General features: G+C 43.9%; 2 protein-coding genes across 2 annotated transcripts; one reads left to right on the top strand and one right to left on the bottom strand.

The window, feature by feature from the left end:
- The first annotated feature begins 525 nt into the window (after positions 1 to 525).
- LOC117775700 (metal transporter CNNM1) lies at positions 526 to 16,801 on the top strand. Its single transcript, XM_034609062.1, has 10 exons — positions 526 to 2,080; positions 5,779 to 5,922; positions 7,058 to 7,198; positions 7,381 to 7,550; positions 7,713 to 7,812; positions 8,826 to 8,968; positions 9,732 to 9,975; positions 12,880 to 12,984; positions 13,132 to 13,233; positions 13,630 to 16,801. The coding sequence occupies exons 1-10, from the start codon at positions 634 to 636 to the stop codon at positions 13,707 to 13,709; spliced, it is 2,676 nt and encodes an 891-aa protein (XP_034464953.1). The 5' UTR covers positions 526 to 633; the 3' UTR covers positions 13,710 to 16,801.
- Positions 16,802 to 16,977: 176 nt separating this feature from the next.
- got1 (glutamic-oxaloacetic transaminase 1, soluble) lies at positions 16,978 to 22,603 on the bottom strand. The gene is made up of 9 exons (XM_034608992.1): positions 22,378 to 22,603; positions 20,567 to 20,748; positions 20,358 to 20,481; positions 19,990 to 20,102; positions 19,799 to 19,903; positions 19,513 to 19,663; positions 18,833 to 18,998; positions 18,599 to 18,741; positions 16,978 to 18,175 (listed from the first exon to the last, which is right to left on the bottom strand). The coding sequence occupies exons 1-9, from the start codon at positions 22,484 to 22,486 to the stop codon at positions 18,036 to 18,038; spliced, it is 1,233 nt and encodes a 410-aa protein (XP_034464883.1). The 5' UTR covers positions 22,487 to 22,603; the 3' UTR covers positions 16,978 to 18,035.
- Between the last annotated feature and the right edge of the window lie 1,307 nt (positions 22,604 to 23,910).

The following is a 23,910-nucleotide window of genomic DNA, read 5'->3' as shown; positions in this document are numbered from 1 at the left end:
TCTTCTAGTTTTATACTTGAAAGGAAAATAAACCTTGCACACATCAGCCCGTGTGTTATTTAAAAAAAGGCTGAAGTTTGCACCAGGATAGGTTTCTACAGTGCAGGCTGAACTGAAGCAGGCGATAGTACTGCCATCTAGTGGAGCCATTGAGCCAGTGTAGTATTTGTGTACTATTCCAGATGCCCAAACATCAATCACTCATCGTTTTAATCACACTCTGAGTTTTAAGTCTCTAAATTCCATGTTATATTTGTGCTAAAGCTCTAAATGTGCGTATTTTTATTATTGTTGTTGTTGTGGCCTAATTATTAGTTTAGATTTTTGAGAACCATGAGTTTAATAGTTGACTATAGTTGTTGGGGGTTTGATCCCGGATGTATCACATTAATCATTTATGATTGGGCATTTCCTGCTTTCTATTTTTAGAGAGTGGCAGAAAGCAAATAAGAGAGCTACGTCACTAATGTCATGTTTTTTTAAAAGACTCTGATACACCCCCCACCACCCTCTCTCTCTCTCTCTGTATCTTACCCACTCTTCTTCATGGATATGGCCACCCAGCTGCTCCATCTATCCCATCCGCAGACCACGTGACCCACTTCTCCCGCGTCCTTCACTGGTTCATTCAGCATGATGGCTGCGGATGCTGCGGATGCTCTCCGCCGCATCCTGCATCCGCGCCGTCTCTCCATCTTCTTCCTCGCCGTCACCCTCTCCTCTCCGCCGGCCCCGACGCAAGCGCTGCTCGGCGTCCGGCCGGAGGACACCCAGGTCGGAGAGCTGTCCGTGCAGGACGGGATGCTGAGGGCGACCGAGGGCACCCGCTTCATGCTGAGGGTTTACTACTCTGCAGCATCCGCGGAGCATCCCAACAGCCTGAACTTCACCGGCAGACCCGACGGCGCGCCCGCAGCTCCGTGGATCGCGTTCATCGAGGAGCCAGGCGGGGACAGCAGCGCGGACGCGGAGAGGAAGCTGCGCACCAGAGGTAACCCGTGTGAGGAGGAGAATGCCCGGAGCTCTGATATCGAGCTGCTGGGTTCCTTCAGATCCACATTAAGTCACAACTCAGTTTTGGTGGAGCTGCTCGCTAAAGACCTGCGCAGAGGCGATGTGATCAAATACTACTCCATGTGCGCCTTCGATGGAGTGAAATGGGAACATTTCAGCACCAAGGACTACTGGTTGGCGGTGGTGGAGAGACCTCCAGATGCAGATGTTTGGCTCCAGGCGGGTGTCTCGGTGCTCCTGCTGGCGCTGTCAGCACTCTGCAGCGGGCTGAACATCAGCATGCTGGCTCTGGACCCCGTGGAGCTGCGGGTCCTGCAGAACAGTGGCACAGAGAAGGAGCAGAAATACGCGCGGAAAATAGAGTCAGTGCGTAAACATGGTAACTACATCCTTTGCACTGTGGTGCTGGGCAACGTGCTCACAAACACGTGCTTTGTGGTGTGGATGTGCCAGATTTTAGGAATGACTGCTCTCTCAACTACCTTCTGCACTTTGGGGATCTTCTTCATTGGTGAGATTTTACCTCACTCCTTAGCGTCCAGGCACAGCCTCGCCATCGCCTCCAAGACCCTCTGCGCGACCCGTCTGCTGATGCTGCTGTTCTTCCCCATCGCCTACCCGGTCTCCAAGATCCTGGACATCATGCTGCACCAAGAGATCAGCAGCTTCTACACCAGGGAGAAGCTGGTGGCCATGCTGCGCGTCACGGACCCGTACCACGACCTGGTCAAGGAAGAGCTCAACATCATCCAGGGAGCGCTGGAGTTGAGGACCAAAACGGTGGAGGACGTGCTGACGCCGCTGTCCGACTGCTACATGCTGTCTTCGGACGCCGTGCTGGACTTCTGCACCATGTCTGACGTGATGCAGAGCGGCTTCACGCGGATCCCGGTCTACGAGAACGACAGGTCCAACATCGTGGACATCCTGTTTGTGAAAGACTTGGCCTTCGTGGACCCCGACGACTGCACCCCTCTGAAAACCATCAACCAGTTCTACAAGCACCCCATGCACTGCGTGTTCAACGACACCAAGCTGGATGTGATGCTGGAGGAATTCAAAAGAGGTGAGTCCCTTTCCTTTCTTGACTTCTGATAAACTGAGTCAATGAGGTGTCACGTGATATGGCACAGGCCCAAGGTTTCCTCCTCAGAGTCTTTTGAAGACTTCAGAGGAGAAGCCATCCCTCCACTGACACACAGTGGGCCTAAACCTCTGAGAACCATTATGTGAAATCTGATATAGTGTCACACAGTGAGCGTGGTTCAAGCAGAGGTTAGAGGCTGCCATGGAGCAGGATGGGGTTAGGCCAGCTCACGAATTTATGTAGTGAAAGTAATTTTCCCAGGACAACAACTCTGTGAACTTCATCTAACCCCCATCACTCCTTTCCTTATTCCAGCGGCTGAGTTTGCCTTCAGCAGACGGAGAACACCACTGGTTTACTGTGATAAGCATCGCTGCCGATAAGTGCGTTCACAGTGTAACTGTCTCTCATACACATGATAGCATCTGTTCACTACTGAGCCGAAAGTGTCGCTCTCCCCGGGGACTCCATTCAGTCTGCATGATAACATTGAGTGGGATTCTGAATTCATGCTCTGTATGAAGCCAACAGCTCAAACGGCTCCTCTGACAGCTCCACGTGGTAACGTGGAGACATACTGCGACACACTGGAGCTGCTGGATCAAAGGTTACGTAAGGATTTCATTGACATTGGTCGATGTGAATCTGTTTCATTGACAAAGGAGGCCCGATACATTTCAGCGTTTCTCCAATCACAGTGTGAAAGATGGCACACATGAGGCTGGATCATGAGTTGGATTACCACTCACAGCTCAGGGGGTCATCAAATTGTCCAGCATTGCGACTGATAGCTTTGTGGTCCATCAGCTCAGGTTTTGAAAATAAAGGGGGGAAAGGTCGCGTCAGCCGTCACCTTTAGATTATTTGTGGGCACCTAATTGTCAGCCTGCGGGGACTTTGAACATCCTTCCTCTCTGTGGGTCGCTGCCATCCAAGCCTGCAGAGAGATCCATAAAAAATTCAGCTCCGACCTTTTTCCCTTGCTCTCCACTTGGCTCTCATGGTTTAAAGGCTCCTGCTGCCCAGGAAGCCATGGCTGGAAGCTGTGAGGATGCCTCACTGAGAAGGGTGAGGGCCAGGGGTGAGGTCAGTGTTAGAGCAGAGGAGGAAAATGTCACCAGTAACTGTGAACATGCTGTGCAGTGGGAAATTATATATGGCAAGCTATGCTCTCTAATTTATGCACTTATGCTTTGATGTTTTATGAGTAAACTAAATCTGGTGCAACATTTATTAGGATGAGACATTCCATCATGTTCTTAAGTAAAAGTGGTTAAAGTAATACACCACAACAAAAACTTTCCAATACAAGTAAAAGTCATGCTTGGTTAAATTTATTTGAAGAATTATTTACTGGAATGGCACTCACCCACGCCAAGACCCCAAAGTTCTGTTAAATTCAATCAATCTGCACCAAATTACACAAACTCATAACTGAAAGTGATAAAACACACTTCCTGCATCCGCCCCTTGATCCAGCACCGCACCAAAGTGAAATGGGCTCTTTCCTTATCCATAACACTTCCTTCCATCGGGTTTCGTGGGAATTCGTTCAGTAGTTTTTGCATAATCCTGCTAACTAACAAAGAAACAAAGCAACCAGCAAACAAAGGCCAACACCCAATCTCACTATGTTTAAGAAAGAAAAAAAGAAGCCTGGATCTGCCCATTTATCAAGATGTGCTCCAAATTTAATGAGTTCTTTCTTGGTTCATACCCCAACCCTGCACAAAGTTTCATGGAAATCGGTTGAGTAGTTTTTGCATAATCCAGCTAACTAACAAACAAAACACCCTTGAAAACACTGGAATGGCTCTAGGTTCAGCACATACCTCTGCCCAGGGGCAACAATCCCCTTGAATTACACACACATACTAACACATAAAGATATCATCACCCTAACCAAGCATCAGGATCCATGAATTATTCTCCCAGAAATTGGTGAAAAAGTAAAAAAAATATCTCTCATAACGTTGAAGAAAGAAAGAAATCCTAAAAAATACAATACAACTCCACTTAAAAAAAATGTATACATTAAGAAATACACAAATCCAATGCTTTTATGCCCATTGTATATGGCAGCCATTATCATTTTACAGACTAAATGTTTGCATGAAAAAAGCTGCTGCAGTGATATAAACAATGCATGAATCCAGCGTAGGGTACTGTATGTACGATATGGCTGCAAATATGCAGAAAACACAGACGGCAAATAAACACAATCATATGCACGTATATTGTGACTGATCTAAAACAAACACATGGAGCTCAAACATGAACTGGAGGAGCCTGGGAAAGTGGGGGAGCGGAGACTTTTGAAAAAGGAACATCCATGGCCGACCCACTTTCGCCCTGGGCCTGTGTGTCTGCATGTGTGAGTCTGTTAAGTGAGCGTGCGTGTGTCTGCGTCTGAGTCTGTTGTGAGTGTGTGTGTGTGTGTGTGTGTGTGTGTCCTCTTCTCGAAGAGTGTTATGTAACATACAAATGATGTAATGCAGTGCCCGGGCACAGTAGCAGCTGAGGGCACGTCCACCTCTGACTCACCTGAGCTCTTCAGACAAGCTGACCTGAGAAAAAGCCCCGTCCACCTCAGCCAATCTCCCACAGCCACAGTCTCATGTTTGGAGACGGCTGCCTGTCGGTCAGTCAATCAGGATTTTTTTCCCCTCCCCTTGTTGCACTGGATTAAAGCATTTGATCCATTTTATCCCTTGGCGGTGATCCCCCCCTAAATCGGCCGATCTCATATGAGCCGCTGATTTTGTTCGAAGGGAGGACGGAGACGGTTTATGTGTTTCTGCTGAAATCTGCGTCCTGGTGACGTCATACATTTGGTTAGATAACGTATTTGGTCATCGAGGCAGTGACGTAAGAAAAGCCGTGCTGTGATAACAAAGCAAGAATTTAATTTAACAAATCTTAATGCATAATAGTTGACATAAAAAAAAGAAATTCTATGGGCCGAAAATACACCTACATGCAACACAGCCAGTTCCTGCTTCAGAAAGTGAAATGGTCTCGGCCATTGTTCCGGTTTTCCTGTGGTGTTTGGTGGCGTCGTTGATTTCCTGTCACAATAGCTTTATCGTCTCGTTCCACAGATGCTGCTGGCGAGTTGTGTGTCACCGTATCTGGCAGGCTCGTCATGTTCACCCTAACGCTGACTTGAGTGGGAACAGGGTCAGCTCATGGATGTGTAAAGAGTGGTGTGTGTGTGTGTGTGGCATGCGTGTACAGTATGTGTCGTTGCAGAGCTGGCAGCAGCACGGGCAGGGTAGTCAGCAGATGCAGGCATCCCCAGACTGATTGTGTAATCGCAGCGTTTACATAATGGGCCAAGACTCCCAAACTGTCAAAGTGTCTCCAGACTAATCCCCCAATGTCCACTTACTTTTTCGTCTGAGTCTCCCACACACACACACACACATACACACACATGGAAAATAATTACATATTCAAGCCCAGAGACAGACCTCTCCTGTGTTTACAGCTCGTCAGCTCCTGTTGGTGTATTAATGCTGATTTTCATCTTGACTGCACAGTTCCAGTTGGAGGCTGTTGAGTCGTATTATTTTTTATTAATCCTCTGACGTCGCCTCTGCGTCTCCACCCGGTGATTAACACCGGGCTGGCGTTTTGAAAGCACTTGAACTCACCCTCTCTGCTTTGTCGCGCAGGTAAATCCCACCTGGCCGTGGTGCAGAGGGTGAACAGCGAGGGCGAGGGAGACCCCTTCTACGAGATGATCGGCATCGTCACGCTGGAGGACGTCATCGAGGAAATCATCAAGTCTGAGATCGTGGACGAGACGGACCTGTTCAGTACGTACACAGTGTAAACATGCTGATTATGAAGCTGTGAGGTTTTAAAAGCCACCGTTGCATTAGCTATGAATCAATTTCTTTTTTTTCCAGCTCCCATGCTGAATAGATTTTCCCTCGGTTCGTCACAGCCACTGATTGAGTTTGTTCAGCTCTGGGTCCGAAACATCACGAGGAAATGTTTCAATTCAACAGAATATTTACACGCTCATTATAAGGGATGTTATAGTAGAATTAGTACATTGGAATTTAAAGTCTTTCTTCTCTTCTGCTTCTAATTAAACTATTGATCCCTCCATCCCACCCCTGCTGTTCCTTCCTAATGCATAATTAAATCATGTGAATAAATGTCCCAGTCTCACAGATAATCACCATAATCCGCTCATCTTTAATTGGCTGGAAGGAAAGGCTCTCCACTGAGCGGAACTCAAATGCCAATATCATTTCACATCCAATCTGCTCCACACTTTGAATTACACTATTTACATCGTGGGAAAAAACTTATATAATATGCTTTTTATTAACTTTGAATTATATGCTTCTAAAAAAAAAACCTGCTCTCAGAAGAAAGGGACATATTGCTCTATTGTGTGCTGCAGTTTTAATGACATGCCGATTGTGCGGAGCGTCCTCTGTCATACGTGCACGTGTGTGGTTGCACAAACCCTTCTATTGTGTGTGTGTGTGTGTGTCATAAAGTGTGTGTATATATGTATTTAGAGCAAAGGGGGAGCTCATCTCTCCAGACTTTGCACTTCAGGCATTTATACCACCAGCTGTTCCGGCTGCAGCTTTGATGCATTTAATACTATATCATGTATTAATACTCCTCCTCTGTAGAGAACAAGTCTGTTTATCAATGAGAGGTGTGTTTGCACTGCGCAGGATAATCTCACGCGATCTGTATCCGTAAATAAAATTACCGAGAGAAATCCTCTCCATCTGTGGTGTTAGTTAGCATGACGCGTAAAAAGCTGCATCAACTAATAAGGTCAGTGAGACGTCAAAGTCAATGCTAATTCCTTGTAGTGCATGAGAAAACTGTATTTGTTTGGATTATCTCATAAACCAAATGAATGAAAGAGAAGCACTTTTCCCTCAATCAGCTGTTCACAGAGCATTTGTGTGTTCACAGCTGATAATCGGAACAAAAGACGAGTGTCCACCCAGGAGAGGAAACCACAGGATTTCTCCATCTTCAAACTGGCAGAAAATGAGCTGAAGGTGAAGGTCTCGCCGCAGCTGCTGCTCGCAACCCACCGCTTCTTGGCCACAGGTAGCGTTTCATGTGTGTGTGTTCATGCACGTGTGTGTGTATTGTGTGCAGATTATATGTGAACATTGGATCACAGGATAGAACAGGGCTAAGGAACCATAACAGGGACCTCGGTGTTCTTTCTCTGACTCTTGTTTTTGTGTGCGTGTGCACTCGTGTGTCTACATGAATCCGTCTTGCAGAGGTGGAGCCCTTTAGGCCGTGTCACCTGTCAGAGAAGATCTTGCTGCGTCTCATTAAACATCCCAGCGTTGTGCAGGAGCTCAAGTTCGACCCCAAGAACAAGCACGCTCCTCAACACTACCTCTTCCAGAGAAACAAACCCGTCGACTACTTTGTCCTCATCCTGCAGGTAAACGGAGAAAAAAAGGGTGTGAAGCTGTATTTGGTTTTGTTATAATTATTATGTGTTGTTATGTCCTGCATGGGAAGCTCCATTAGACGAGTAATCAATTCAGAACTCACACCATGAGGCCCAGACCTTTATGTGTAAATGGCCTTGTTAATGTTGCAGGGGCGGGTGGAGGTGGAGATCGGAAAGGAGGCTCTCCGCTTTGAAAATGGAGCTTTTTCATATTACGGCATGCCAGCACTCATCTCACCACTGCCTATCGGTAAGTAAGCGTGCACATGAAGCGATATGGCTCAATAATTCTGGGGCACTCACATTGAGCATGGTGGTGATGATGACGACAATAACAGGGAGAGATCTGCTCATAAAGCTAATGCAGTGCAGGTTGCTGGACCTGTTTTTACAGTCTGAATCCCAGCCTGTGTTTGTGCAGCACCACTCTGCAGCAGCAGCAGCAGCAGCAGCCGTGGGAAGTAAGTAATTAAAAGAAGTGATTTCAGAGAATTTCCCAGTGGAAGGACATGACCTGCACAGGATTATATGAAATCCAGCTAAGACTGCAGCGCAAGCAGAAAGTCTGTCTCTCTCTCACTCTCTCCCCCTCTCATGTGTGATGTTCGGGGGGGGGACTTAAAGCTATTGGAAGACCCCAGTAAAAGTCCCTTCATGTGTCATTACAGGATACTGAATTTACTCCTCAGCAGCATCTCTCTCTCTGAGTCATTGCTTTACAACAAGCAGCTGGCGCTCGGTGAATGGAAAGTCCTGTAGGTCTAATTTTATGTTTGTTCGCTGGAAATCTATATTTGCCTCTGAATTTCAGAGTTTACCATCCTCTCTCTTTTTTATTTGTTGTGTCTCTAAAAGCACGATGCTATACAGAAAGAGATTATATTGATAACAATGTGAGAGAGGGTCTGTCAATAAGCGGCTGGTGTTGAAATAGGACATTTTAGTGTGAATCAAAAGGGAAAGTAGAGAAAACAGTATTTTAGTTACATCTTATTAACCCTTGGAGAAACACTTCTAAGTGGTTTGAATGTTTTCGGTAACATGATCATGCTCATTTCATAAAGATACTTTCTATACTGTGGTGGAAATTTATCTCGAGATGTGAAATAAAGAGTTTCTCAGACCGGAGTTGCCTTTGAGTTTTTTTAATAGTAAGCTGAAAACTGGAACGGAAAAAGAAAATGAAAGAGCATTTTGCATTAGTAATGATGCATGAATGACAAACCGAACTGCAAGACTATTTTCCTCTTCTGCTCTGTCCAGGTCACAGGTACAGTTCCCGCTGCAGTGGTCTGAACCAATCAGATTCATTACTGAGTGGAAGCAGCGTGGGTCAGCTCACTACAGGAGGACTCTATTTACCAGACTACTCCGTTCGACAGCTCACGGACCTGCAGATCATCAAGGTCACACACAGAAAAAAGCATCATGCCATTGTGTATATAACTGGAATGACGCTCAGTACAGTGGATATCTCCACCAAGGCCCAACAGTCACCTTATGAAACCACATTTCAATTCACTGGATCAGGATTCTTATTTGGATCTGCACCAAATTGCACACACTCATAAATATCAGTCTCCTAAACACGATTTATCTTATTTTTATGCCTCCACAAAATGTCATGGAAATCAGTTTTGTAATTTTTGCGTATTTTTACAAACAAACAACTAAACAAACTAACCCAAACCATAATGCATACGAATACATGACCACCTTGGTGGAGGTAATCTCACTACAATTAAATGTATCATTTCCTGCTTCCTGAGGGGGAACATTTGAGAGCACCAATAAAAACAACTGCAGCTCTCACAGCTGAATCTTCAAAATTCCCCAAAATGCTAAGTCTTCCTCTGCTGCAGCGTTTCCCTTTGAAATGTCTCAATCGTAGTTTCTGACTGAACGCAGACATCCTGTCTCTCTCTCTCTCTCCCTCCCTCCACTCTCCCTCTTTCCTCTAATCACTGCGGGTAATTGTGCTCCATTTGAACCATGAATATTCTAGCCTCAAATGACGGATGTGCCCTCTCACTTCACGTCTCCACCCCTCTCACTATTAGAGTCCAGGTTTCCTCCTCGTCCACGCCCACTGCGATTGTGTACTGTAGTCAGCCGTGCACGTGCAGACCGGATGCCGATGATGAAGATTTGCTTTCTGTGTCGCCACAGATCACCAGGAACCACTACCAGAACGCCCTGATGGCCTCCAGGATGGACAGCTCCCCTCAGACACCGGACCCGTTGGATCCTGATGCCAAAGGGAGGCCGCCGGGCCCAGAGGCTCGCTCGCACAGCATCGCCCTCCCCCTCACACACACACACACTCGGATGGGGCTGGCTCGCCTTGCACATCTCCATCCCCACGGCACCCTGTGCAACACGTCCCAGCTCAATGAAAGAAACCGTATCGTGCGTAAGTAGAGAAGCTTAATAACAGTGTGGTGGTTATATAAACTATGCATATGAAATTCTAACTGTTTTCTCTTAATAGGATTTAATAAGAATTACTGATAATAAGAATTACTGATAGAAACTGACACAAAATAATGCTCATCAACAGCCTGATGCATCATCCTTCAAAATTTACTTTCCATATTTCCATAAGCCCTTTGCTTATGGAGCAGTACAGCACTTAACCTGCAAGCTACACCAAGTCCCTGACATGTAAATGATAATCCAGCTCCATGAGGCTCGATAGGAATTTTACGATTCATGCTGGTAGAGGTTTATTTTGAAGAGGAAGAAAGAGGAGGCTCAAAGAATCAAACACACTGATTGGAGAGATTCATGGGCCAAGGGCCAAGAACCTGCCTGAAAGGACCAATACATGATTGATCTAAAGAAATTTATGATCTGACGACAAGTTGGGCAGCTGTGGTTGAGGGGTACAGTGGTCATCCTCCAACCAAAAGGTCGGCGGTTCGATCCTCAGTCTTCCCCAACTGCATGCCGTAGTGTCCAACTAACTGCCATCGGATTCATGCACTAATTGTAAGTTCGCCAAATAATGTAAAAGTTTAAGAAAAAAATCTGTACCCTAAATGGAGAAAACATCATCAATTTGTCAATGTTTGACATAAGGAAAATGCAAATACTAGCAACATACTAACCAAAATATACAACACAGCCAAATACTCAATATACTACCAAACACTCACATTACTATCAAATACTCACAACACAACCAAATACCAGCAACACACAAACCAAATTGTACACAACACTGGTAAATACTCGCAAACCAGTCAAATACTTACATTACTACCAAATTCTAACAGCACTGCCAAATACTCACAAGTGAAGTGTTTTGTGTATTTATATGTGTTTTCTTAAGTTGCAGTGCTTTGAGCTCTCAGGGCCACCGAACCAAGGACTAATACCAACCTTTTCAAAACAGAAGATTAAAATCATGAGAAAATGAATGAAGATGTTGAATAATTAATCAAAGTTCACACACGATGACGTCCCTCAGGTCACTGTTCGAAAAGATTAGCTCGTGTATACATAATTAAATAGGATAAGAAATAGCACAGAAGTTAAAAATAGCAGTTTTCATAGTTTTCAACTATATTTAAGATTTCTGCAAAGGAAGAATCTATAACTTGAACACAGACGGTGGCTCACTCACACAAAACTGATGCAAATGTGGCATCAACCAATCAGTACTGGTTTCGAGGCTTAACGGATTTCCTACACACCATCTGTCTTACACTCAGTGTAACATGCAACCTACTTTGTGTACGTTTGTGTTAGTGACATTAAGGAAAATCATTGGACAGATGTTTCTGTTGGTTGTCGATGGAAACGTGTCAGGTTATTGTCGTGGAAATTTATCATGAGATTTGAAATTATGAGTTTCTCAGCCTGTTGTTTGAAAGAAGAAGTGGTAGGCGAGCCACAGATTTAGCAGCAGCATTCCCCCGAAACACCACATCCGTAGCACGTATATGTGCAGTACATTTGAAGATGTGAGGAAGTTTCTGTTTTGCCAAAGGGCGTCCAAATCATGAGTTACACCGAATGCATATCTGGAGTCAGTGTAGACTGTGAGTGTTTTACCAGTAGCCAATTTTCATACTTCCATGCTGTCTGGGCTGAGAGGTGATGAGGAGGAGAACTCGAGAGGAGAACATCGTTATCTGAACAAACAGAAAAACCAACACAGTTAGTACCAGAGACAGGGTCACGTGAAGAGGACCCATCTACATACAGAGTCATGAGTCAGAGTTAGAAAGAGGTTCGTCAGAAAGGTCAGGTCGTGGTGAACACTGGACTTGAAGTTCAGCAACACAGTTGTGTTCTTCCCCGTTGTCCATAAAAAACATTGGATAAGTCTATAACCGAAAAATATTGGACACATTCAGAGAATCATCGGGAAAAAGCAAAAACAGAAATTCATAAACGTGATCTGGCACATGTGAGGTGCAGTGCAATGAATCAGTGTGCATAAAATCAGAAAAAGGGGGTGAAAGAGAGCATGACATGGAGAGCAGATCAGTTGAGGTATTTATAGGAAGATGCCACTGATATACAAACAGCTGCTCATGTGTGGTTTGTGAAATGAGGAAAGGAGGTGAAGAGGAATCCTGCGTAACAGTCACTCCATCAGGGGAGGATACCAAATCGAGGCCTAACGCAATCATCAAATCTCTTCCTAATAGATTAATTGAGCAACAGGGAGGCAACAGAAAATCTTGTTCAAACCTTATGGGATGTTTGTCAAATTGAACCGTGCACGGGAGAGGTTTTGTGAAATTTTTCTCTACTGTTGCTGTTGAGCCTTGAGAGAAAATAAAGTGACCACTCATTTCAGGAGATGTGGGTAAATCAGAGATCCTAACCACCGAATAACCTGCATCAGAGTCGACCAGGAAATGAGTTTGTGACCGTTAACACAGTTCGAGTTGAGGCATTTTCTTAAAAGCATAATTTATTTAACATTATGTGTGTGTGTGTGTGTGTGTGTGTTTCACTTCCCTTTTTTTTTTTGCTCCTCTGTGGGCAGGCAAGTCGTCTTCTCTCCGCCCGCTCCCCCCTCACTTCTGTATTTCAGTCAGCAGTGAAGGTTCTGCTGGGGGCAGTCCTTTGCCCAATGTCCTTGACCTGCTGAGCCTCCTCCATTGGTTGTAGTCCAGCGTTAATTGGATTTTAAACCTCGTATTTTTAACCCATAACTGTTTACAACTGAAATATTTCACACGGACTGATAAACAGTCAGCTCTCTACCTCCCTCTATAGGCAGAGCTACGAACCAGTTGTTGTTATGTGGCTATTGCAGCTGGATTACAGCTGATTTGGTCTCATTCTCTCTTCACAGGCAGTAAATCTGATGGGCAGAGGAGTCCCAACGATACCGTGTTCCTCCGCATGGATGAGATTCCCTACATTCACGAGGACAGACCAGAAAGTTATGGAGAGGATGGTGAGTGCTATATTTTTTAATATATATTGCTGTGACAACTTCTCACCTGCAGTGAAATGTACCTTTCTGGGCTCTATACATACTTCACTATAGCTCTGTTTTTGTCATTTCCGCTGTAACCCCTCCATCTTGCTTATCACTTTTCAGATGTGCCTACGGAGTCTCAGCCGTCCACCTCTCCTCTCATCAGCTCTCTGTCTCTCTCCAGCTCCGAGGAGACGATCGGAAAGAAACTCTTGCGTAAACTGAGTGAGTGAGACATTTGTCGCAACACTGACGCATTGCCAGCACGCTGCCGCCCACACACATGCCGTCAGATGTGCCCAAACTTTTCTGTCGGGCATAGCAACAGCAGCAGGTGTATCTTAGCAACCGGTTATGTGTCGCGTCCCTCGGCTGCGAAACCTGCAGAGTAGATTCTCCAGATGCATCTGTCCTTGTTGGCTCGGAGACGGTGTGACTAATGTATTTCTATTCATTCATCTAAGGACATCTAGTGCAGCGGATCGTATTGACGTAATTTGAAAAAAAGTGGCTTTAGTTCAGAGTAAAGTAAATATAAAGAGAGGAAACTGCTTGGCTTTAGTTTCCGGCAGCTATTTGAACCTGTGATGACCTGAATTACAGCATGTTCTCCGTTTCTAGGTAACAAAAGGAGGAAAAAGTCTCGGGAAGGAGATTATAGTTTGGAGGAGGGCTTGGAGAAACCACCATTGACGAGCTAGCACAGCGGCACAGAGGAAGAGGGACAAAGCCCACATCTTCCTCCTCGTCATCCACCTCAGTAAATAACCGCTCCTCCGTAGACTCACTCCTCGACTCTCAGGAGACTGAGCCATCCTTATCCTCTCTGCTGTAGACACCGATAATTCTCAGGTCCCCACAGACACACACCCTGTCCCACCTCTGCCTGACGTCTCACCCTTGATGATTACTTGGACTTATTGGATTTATCCAGCCTTACTCTGGACTGCACAGATCCTAGCAGGTTTTACTCAAATGTTTTGTAGTTAATGGGGCAAACAGTGTCCACGTTAGCTTTTCAATGGTTGTTCTATTCATAACGTTCACATTCAATCATCTCCATTCAAGACGTATGTGTTACGGAAACTGATTCATAGCTTGCAATTTAATTTAAGGAGATCAAGCTCATCATGGTCTTTAGAGCTTTTACTTGAACAATGAATACACAAGTATTAATAATGTGTCACTATGGGGAAGTTCCCAAATACTGAAAATGTTGTTTGCACAGGGAACTGTCCTAACGCTGCCACGAGGCTGCCACTGCCACCACAGCCCGACACACGCATCAGCCTCCCGACAAGAGCACAATTTTTTACACCCAGTTAAAAGAACACAGTTATTCTTAAAAAGCCATACATGAATTACAGCTTGAAAGACTTCCTTGTTGTGCACTGACCAAGTGTTGAGAGGAATGCACAATCCTGAAACAGAAAAAAAACACAACTTCTTAATTGATTTCTTATACAAGTGCCAGAATTACTAAAAGTAATATTTCAGATAGCAATATATATATATATATATCTATATATAAATAATATAAGTCAATGTAGAGACTGTAAAATGCTTGAATTCATCACCGCAATACCACATACTCAAGTTTTCAGGACCCAACTGCAGACACTCTTACACACAGATGAGACGCCTGGAAGACAACAAGGGCTGGAATAGACTGAAATAACTCAGAGCAGGGAGCTGGTCCAACAGAAAACTCACAGGAGCACAAGAGGAGCACAAGGGAACACCGGGGAAAACGGAGCAGACAAACTGACAAAGAGGACTCGAAGCGCTGAGGCTCAAACACACAGGGGAGGAAGGGATAATTGGGCACAGGTGGGGCTGAAAATCTGAAGAGAGAGAAAATAGACAAAGACAGGAAGTTAAACATCCAATTATCACACAAGATAAAAGATATCAAAATAAAACAGGAAATAAGAAGGGTCAGTCTGAAAGTCCAAAGAATCACTTTAGAAGCCCCTGTAGGGACAGATCATGACTTACATGAATCTCTCTTAACTTCAATGTGTGTTTTTTTATTTACCTGCTGTTTTCTGTCTGTCGTCCCTTTAAAGCTCACCTTTCTCTCTGCAGATGTAGTTTTATAGACACAGCCTCAGTGTTCACGTCTCCGCCTTTTTCTTCATCTTACCACAATTCAAAGAAATCATTAGCCTCTCTTTTAATGGCACATCATCACACCGATAGAGAATTTCATTTCTTACCATTAGCTACTGCGTTAGCCACTTTTCTGTGTACAGTTCGTCTCTCACAGGGTCTTTAAGCTGTGTACTCTATTTAAAATAAGCTATGGGGTTTGGGTGCAAAACGATGAAGAAGAGTAGTTGCTATACTTGCATGTTTGTTAATGCTGCTTCTTACCTTAGAATATTCGCCCTGTAGAAACCCGTCTTTCTCCATGTGCATGCTTACATAAGAGGATGCATGAATAGGATGATACCGATCTGCATTGATGTCTCCCCACAGAGGTGCAGTGTGTGACATAGTGAAATCTTACACAACCGTAGATACTAAAATAAACTCCACAGAGACTGGAGGCTCAACTTTTAGAGTTGAGAAAAAGCGGAGCTGCAATTAAAAGTGTTTTTTATAATAATAATAATGTTTTAACTGATACTACTAACCATCGACTGTATATAAAGATAGATAACAGGTTTCCACTTGCGATCCCGAAATGAAGCCAAGTTGTCTCAGATACGAATGCCGCCATCTTGTGCCAAAGATGCCATCTGGAGCCAGAATCTGATGTCGCCATGGTAGCGAGGTCCCACCGATACATTTACTTGAGTCCTAAAATATTACCTTGTTTTTATGATATCGAATAAGTAATTCAAACCGAACATACCGGTAAAATGAGCACATACACTAGTGTGATAAGAACTGCCGTAGATGACAGAAAGCATCTTTGAGAAAAATGTATTTGACGTGTACTTTGACTTCTTCGTTAGGTCCATGTCCCATCCAGTAACACGGAGGAGGCAGGGAGTTTTGACCTATACTGCAGACTCTGTGGACTCTCTGGCTTCACTTTTGGGGAGCCGCCATCACTTCTATCTCTATATACAGTCTATGCTATGGGGCTTTAGGGGGAAGTGAGGTCAAAAGTACTGTCCGAACTGAGGAGGGCGGGGGAGGCCATGAACGCTGCTCACTGAGGGAAACTTTAAAGCCATTCTTATAGAAAAGAAATAGTGCAATAATAACCTGATTGGTTAGATCTTTCATAATAAAGAAATAACTTGATTGTTTCTAACTGGGGAATCTACCGGCACAGGTTGGACTGTGCTTATCTGCATTGTGAAATCCTGGCAGGTGCTCTGCTCCAGAGAACTGACAGAAGTACGTTTGAAAGAGGAAAGCAATATGACGCACGCTGACGTCAAGCCACCACCTCCTTTCAAACACACACGCACACGGGTGGTGTTTGGGGACATTCAGCGATATAATTCATTCTGCCTGTGGAAGTACAAAGGAGACTGCACTGCTAAGCTATTCACATTGATCTGTCTGTATACACTGAACACACAGGCTGAGGTCTTCTGATGTGACCACTGACTCAGAGCCAGGAGGATTTGTGTGATTTAGAAACTGTCGCAGCTTTCACAGATTTTGCTGGTTGGTTTACACAGATTTATATTCATAGCTGCAAGGACTGTTTGTACAGGATAAACCATTTTGTAATGTAAAAAATTATATAAGTCGCCCAAAGATATGAAGAGGGAGAGCATATGCCCGGCACAAGGGACAAATTAATTATTAATAAATTAAATGAACTACTGTTTGTGTACTTTTTGTTTCTGTTGTTTATATTTGTCTATTTCAAACTACATTGTGTGTGTTTTTTTAGGGTCACTCACATTATTTGTACAGAGGCTTGTGAGAGCTGCTGCATGAATACAAACCATATCCTTAAATCCACATCAACTCCAAAATATATGAGAACAATACAAACGCTATTAACAGTTTTTATTAGAGTGGTTAAAATGTAATTTGAACTTCTGAAGAGGACATTTTCCGATTCAGGTCACTTTCTAAACAACTGCTGCAGATTGTCGACTGTGCACAGTGCTACAATAGCAAACGGGTTGATCATTAGTGTGTTTATGCAATTGACTGGAGTCTTACGTAATAGTTTAGACGATCACTGTGCAAACTAACAACAACTCAACGTTCAACCGGCAGCAGAAGACACTGAGATGACTTTCAGAGCAGTTCAATGCCACGGAATACAAACACTGCATTAAAGAACGATTGGAAGTGAGGTAATTAGCGTTGCCCCTTTGGGTCGAGGACAGTATAATTAATAAATTTCACAGTTCAAGTTAAAATGTCTTCCTGAGCATCTCTTATTCACATTTCATCGAGCAATAAACGTACTCCAGCTACTTCCTTCATGACCGAGGTGGTAAACGCTTCCTGATCACAGCTACATTGTGGCAGTTTGGTCATGCCAACAGCTAATGGCTGTTTTATTGTTACTTAAGCACGGTATTTGTGCATGCTGATTGGAAATGTGTGGTTAACACTTGGAATGGATGAATCAACAGTATGACATTCAACATTTTTAGACAGGTGAGTCAGCACTGAGATAATTGTAACACAGCCACAGATGCACTAACCCTCCAGAAGGTCCTAGTAATGACACATCACTAACCGAACAGAACAGGCTGGACAAAAAAAAAACACACTGTGAGTAAGTGACACACACACAGAGGAAGCTGGGGGGGAAATAATGAACATAATCATTTAAAGGAATAGTTCCCATATTTTCATAGATGAGAGGATCAATATTTAAACCACCTTCTCTGTTTTCAGTAGAGACATAGATCCTGGGTGTGTTTAGCCTAGCTTAGCACAAACACTGAAGAGAAGAGGGATACGGAGCCAATGAGCTGTCTGTATATTTGTGCAAATGAGATGTTTGCTCCAGGAAATCTGCCGGACACAAACACAGTCCCTGGCATCAGGACGGCTCGGGACCAAGTGCTGGGGAATGTGGGTAATGTGGTCTTCTACTGGACCTTGGTGACGGCCTCGTGGATGGACTCGGCCACGTAGTTGATGTTCTTGCTGGTCAAACCACACATGTTGATGCGACCGCTGGCCATTAAGTACACGTGTTTCTCCTTCACCATATATTCCACTTGTTTGGCTGCAGGAAAAAACATCATAAAGAAGCAGATTTAATAATCTGTTGATAATTAATGTGATAGTTTACAGATCCTGTCAAGATCGCTGTGTATAAAATATCTTGTGTTGCATTATGAACAAATGCTTAAATTCCTGCAAGTGCACAATTAATCCATACAACTTCTGAGACGTGCAATATGTGGGTTATTTGTTTATAACCTTTTCACTTCCACTTCTAAACAACATGTATAGGGAATAGACTTTTTCCCAAAAGGGCTGCAGCCAAGGTGTGTGTGTGTGTGTGTGTGTGTGTGTGTGTGTGTGTGTGTGTGTGTGTGTGTGTGTGTGTGTGTGTGTGTGTGTGTGTGTGTGTGTGTGTGTGTGGTGGTCCCGATGTTGCGTGAGAGAGAAAAACGTTTTCTGTCTTAATGGTCTTTGCACTCACTGTTGAGGCCTGTGAAGCTGAACATGCCAATCTGCTCCGTGATGTGGTCCCACGTCCCCGGTGTCCCCAAAGCCTGGAGCTTAGCTTTCAGCTGAGCCCTCATCAACAAGACCCTGTCGGCCATGGTCTTCACGTTGTCCTTCCTGGAGTCAAAGACACAGAAACGAGTCAGTACCCGTCAGAAAACACTTTACATTAACACTTGTTGCTTCTTTAGTGATACACTGTGCTGACCATTCAGTGAAGAGCTCAGGTGAGTTTAATGTGACAGCAACAATGCGCGCTCCCTGAGACGGTGGGTTGGACCACGTGGTCCTGACGATCTTCTCCATCTGGGACAGAACTCGCTTCAGGTTGTCTGCATCGCGAGCCACGATGGTCAGGTTGCCCACACGCTCATCTGAAGGGACAAACACATCACATTTAAAACAATGTAGTAGCATGTACTTTACCTGTAGATGGCGACATTGATTAATCTGCATGTAGTTTAGAGTCTAAATTGCTGCTCCTAACTGTTGGCCTGTGTAAAACTGCAGTGACTGAACAGCTCCCCCTCTGGACAATCCACAACTTGCTAAATGTGAAAAGAATATAATTTTATTCTTTTCCCCCCCGATTCCTTCTCTTCAGTAACATGTAAACTGTTTCTGTTGTAAGTGGCCAAACAAGCAGTATCTTGTGGCGTCTGTGTTCAAGTTCAACCATGAAAAAACTAATAAACTATAGTTTTCTGGTATTTTCTCTGCACAATAATCTAAATTCCAGGCTTATCCTGTATTCTGAAGTTAAAATGAGGCCATATGAAGCACTTCATAGCTGTCATTCTGTTTAACAACACTAAAATGAATGTCACTCTAGATCAAACTTTTACAAGCACATGATGCACAACACAACACAATGCACGGGTCACTCACTGTAGAGGCCAAAGTTCTTGGAGAACGACTGAGCGCAGAACATTTCAAAGCCCATGGAGACAAAGTAGCGAACCGCCCAGGCATCTTTCTCCAGGCTGCCGGAGGCGAATCCCTGATAAGCTGAGTCAAAGAACACAAACAGCTTCCTCCTCTGGAAAAAGAACACGATGAAAGATCAGACGATCATCGGCCTGTGATCAGCACTGAGTGATGCTTAACCTGACACTTGTGTTAGTAGTGAGACAAGAGAGGAGACATTGTGTGTGTGTGTGTGTGTGTATTATACCATCATAACTTCAGCGATCTGCATCCACTGCTCCTGTGTGGGGTCTGTGCCAGTTGGATTATGGGCACAGGCGTGCAGGACAAAGACAGAGTGCGGTGGACAACTCTGTAGGAGACAGACAAGATGAAGAGGTGCTGTGAACTCCTTTCAACCACAGATAATTACATGAGACCTTATCACACTCCTCTTACCTCTAAGTCTCCAAGGAAACCTGACAAATCCAGGCCCCTCTTCTCTGCATCCCAGTACTTGTATGGACGGACGTCCTCAAAGCCGGCATTGGCAAACACAGCATTATGATTTTCTGAAACAATGATCACAACGTTCTCACTTGACTGTTTATAGTTGCTCTGAATACAAGGCGGAATATTGTTTTGTTAATGTTTCTGACATCTGAACTGATTAAAAATCCATGTCCATTATTAAACCACTGCGCTGACATGTTAAATCTAAAGTCTGTGGTGAGTCTAAAGATCAAAGTCCTTGAACAAGGAGACTTTCTAGGAATGTTAGTTTCCACTCTGTGCTACACTGTGTGTTTGTGTTTGCATGGATGTACCCCAGGTAGGCGCGGACACATAGACGGGTGTTTTGGTGTTGTTGTTTCCATTGTGGAAACGCCTGAGAAACTCAGCACCCATTTTCAGGGCACCTGTGCCGCCCAGACACTGGACAGCTCCCACCTGGCAGTGACGGACACAGACAGTCAGTTTAAATGTGAATATATATTCAAATCTATAACATCTTGTGGTCTCTTAGCACACGAACCCTGTTCTCCTGGATGGCAGCACTGTCGTCTCCCAGTACAATCTTGGAGGCTGCAGATCTGAACTCAGGAAGGCCCAAAATGGGGAGGTACTCGTGGTTCAGGTTTCCATCCTGCACAATGATGTTTTCCACTTTTTTCACCACTGGTAAAACCCATGGCTTGCACTCATCGGTCCGGTAGGCTGAAAGGAAAAATTAAGGCAAACTGTTAAGATACATATACTTTATACTTTTAACAGTGCAGCCAACAGTGATCTTTTCACATTTTAAGAAGCATCTCACATATGTAACTGTGTTATCTGAATCTGTATTAACCAGTTGAACTCTAGTCAACACCTGATAACGACTGTAGAGCACAATAACCTTTATACCTTCAGAACAAAGACCGGCTCACTAATAGATCCCAGGCACAGTGACTTTATTTTTCATCTATTGTAAAAAATAATTATCAACCTAATAGAACTGGTCCTACAACTATTATTTTACACACAGACTGAAGTGTAAAATAGTGACATAGCTACAGATCACAAGATTGTCAATCCTCAGGTGAAGTATTCAAAACCCACAGATATTTACTTTGTCAAATAAAACAGAGAGAAGTGTCAAATCCTGATACTAAGAGGTTGATATAAGTATTTCCACAATTAGTAAAGCAGCAAAATAAGATCGGATTCATTTTCTAGAAACCTAATTATCAGTAAGGGACGATTTATTCAGCTCTAAATATGACTTTTCCTGCCTTTATATTCAATTTAAAAGAGGCCGTGTAGAAGGGCCGGGGACCTGTGGTGCATGCTCTGCCCGGTGAGCCACCAGGTCAGCAGATATGACAGATGTAGCTCTAGATATTGAGTGGCCTACATTTCCCAGTTTCCCCTGAGCCGACCGACCATCTGCAGTGCAGAGTACTGTACAGAGAGAAAGGGGATTACCAGGCCTCAGCCTACCAAACTAATCATGGGACTCAGGTAGCCTCGTCCTGCCGGGCTGTTCCTTTGCAATGTAAGCAACAAGGATTACTTCTTCCAATGAGACTAACACAGGAACGTGTCGTGCCGAGGACAGAAATATGTCATTTGCTTGCTTTGGAAGAGAAGCAGGACTAATCCACACATATTTAAACTCCTGTCAGTGGCTCGCTCTGGCTCCAGTGAGGGAGCAGTAATCCAATCGACTGCCTAGTCCACACAGAACAGGTCATTAAAGTGCAGAGGGGGAGAGAGAGGAAACCAGCGAGGATCAGAGACGCGTGCACTGGGTGTATCACACTGTTACATAACAATCAGATATTAGCTGGTCTGGTTTGAATGGGCAGATCCATTTTATTTACAATCAACAGGGTCTGATGAACTAGTTAATGGTTCACGTCACAATCTCCCTGTCAGTTGATAACATGCGTACGACTGCAAGTGATAGATAGAACACATACATGTTGCACACTTCTTATCCACAATATGGGAGAAATGCTACGTTACAGGTGTTACAGTGAAGTGTGTCCCCTTTCACATTCTCTGACTCTGGACAAATAACAGCACGATTTACCAAATACACTGACACACACCTGAATGTCCATAGATTCATACAGTTAGACTTTGTGACTGTGTCTAAATAACCTGTTTTTAAAACTTAAAGTTATATCTTAATGTTATGGAGTTATACTTCCACATTAACACAATTTGTATCAACTGTTATCACAATAAAACGTGCAACTATCTACAGTACATAAATACACTGATAGAGACGCAGCTTCGTCAGCTGGTGCAGCATTAGCTCTACGGCAGGTTGCTCCAGGACCCAGTTCACAGACTCACCTCCCACTCCGAGGTTCACCTTGTCCGGACACTGGTCGTTGTTGAAATCCTGCGAAAGCTTGAACACGGCCACGGGGGCGGCCTGAGGAACCTCGCTGAACACCGACATGACTGGAGCTGGTTTCACCGGAGGCTGTGGACGGGGCAGCGGGCAGAGGACGAGCAGTGACCGGGACAGAGGAGGAGCAGTGACCGGGACGAGAGAGGAGCTGCTCCTCCAGGGAGGGTTCGAGAGGAGGCAAAGTGGGCGTGAGCGGATCCACCAATAGAAATGCAGATGTGTGTGTTCAGCCAATCACCGCACTGCTCCCGGTCAGGTCAAAGTTAAAGAAAACGCACGCGCAGGAGCGTTCGACCAATGAAGTCACGTGTAGCTTGACTGACAGACTGACAAATGAAAGCCGGTGGGTGGGGATTTTAGTGCAATAAATGATTTGGCCACAAGATGGTGCCACAACCCTGCTAAAGAAGTTTCTTTAGTTTTCTGTCTTCCATACATCACCTTATATAACATTAATTTATATTATATTAATTTATTATATAACATTACATTATACTACATCATACTATATTACAATATATTAAATTATACTGAATTATATAATATTATTTTATATAATATTATATATTATTATATTATATTACATTTGACTATATTACATTATACTCTATTATACTATATTACATGATATGACTTTATATTACATTATATTACTTTATATTATATTACACTATACTATATTGCATTACATTACTTTATACTACATTATACTATATTACATCATATGACTTTATACTACATTATACTATATTACGTTATATTATATTACATTACATTATATGTAAACAATTGTTTATATAAAACAATATGAATAATCATTTATGTTAAATAATAATTGTGAGGTTACTCACAGACAGGCTGTTTCAGAAAGTCGGATCGCTCATCCCACCATGTATGACCATGTTTGAACACTGCCTGAACAGTTACTAAGCTTGCCCCCCCACACTATTCAACTCTCTATGTAAAGCTATGTGGATAAATTAATGCAAGGATCTTTATCTGTTCTGTTTGGAGGGCTTTGGCTGAGCCGTATCTTTAATCCTCCAGCTCCTCTGTTTCTTCCCCTGCAGCTGTCAGCAGGAGCAGGGCTAGTTGATAAATGAAGGCCACTTCAACCTGCTCCCCATCCACCAGGAGCAAGACTGAGTTAGAAAGCTTTTCAGCTGCACTGGAGGCAGAGCTCAGTGTGTTTGAGGCCTCAGTGATCACTCTGGATGTTTCTGTCTGGTGAAGAAGAAGCGGCTGTTGCATGGCTAAAACTAGTCATGTGGTTAAACAGAGAAATGGAGGGGTGCATTAACACAGTCTCAACTTCTAATCAGGGATCACAATGGTTTATAAAGTTTGGCTTTCAGGAGGCTGGTGAAATGTGATTAAGTACATTTACCCAGTGCAGTACTTTATTTACTTAATAAAGTACATAGTCAAGTACTTTTGAGGTACTTGACTTGGATATTTCCATTTTATGCAGC

The sequence above is a fragment of the Hippoglossus hippoglossus genome, chromosome 15 (assembly GCF_009819705.1).
Source record: "Hippoglossus hippoglossus isolate fHipHip1 chromosome 15, fHipHip1.pri, whole genome shotgun sequence".
Taxonomy (NCBI): Eukaryota; Metazoa; Chordata; class Actinopteri; order Pleuronectiformes; family Pleuronectidae; genus Hippoglossus; species Hippoglossus hippoglossus.
This window is presented reverse-complemented; position numbering and strand designations above follow the sequence as displayed.

Coding starts and splice junctions, on each gene's coding strand:
- LOC117775700 (XM_034609062.1), top strand. CDS start 634: ATGATGGCTGCGGATGCTGCGGATGCTCTCCGCCGCATCCTGCATCCG. Junction 7,551..7,712: donor ACTTTGTCCTCATCCTGCAG/GTAAACGGAGAA, acceptor TTAATGTTGCAG/GGGCGGGTGGAGGTGGAGAT. Junction 12,985..13,131: donor AGAAAGTTATGGAGAGGATG/GTGAGTGCTATA, acceptor ATCACTTTTCAG/ATGTGCCTACGGAGTCTCAG.
- got1 (XM_034608992.1), bottom strand. CDS start 22,486: ATGTCGGTGTTCAGCGAGGTTCCTCAGGCCGCCCCCGTGGCCGTGTTC. Junction 20,749..22,377: donor GGTGAACCTCGGAGTGGGAG/GTGAGTCTGTGA, acceptor TTTTCCTTTCAG/CCTACCGGACCGATGAGTGC. Junction 18,742..18,832: donor CCTGAGCTCTTCACTGAATG/GTCAGCACAGTG, acceptor CTTTGACTCCAG/GAAGGACAACGTGAAGACCA.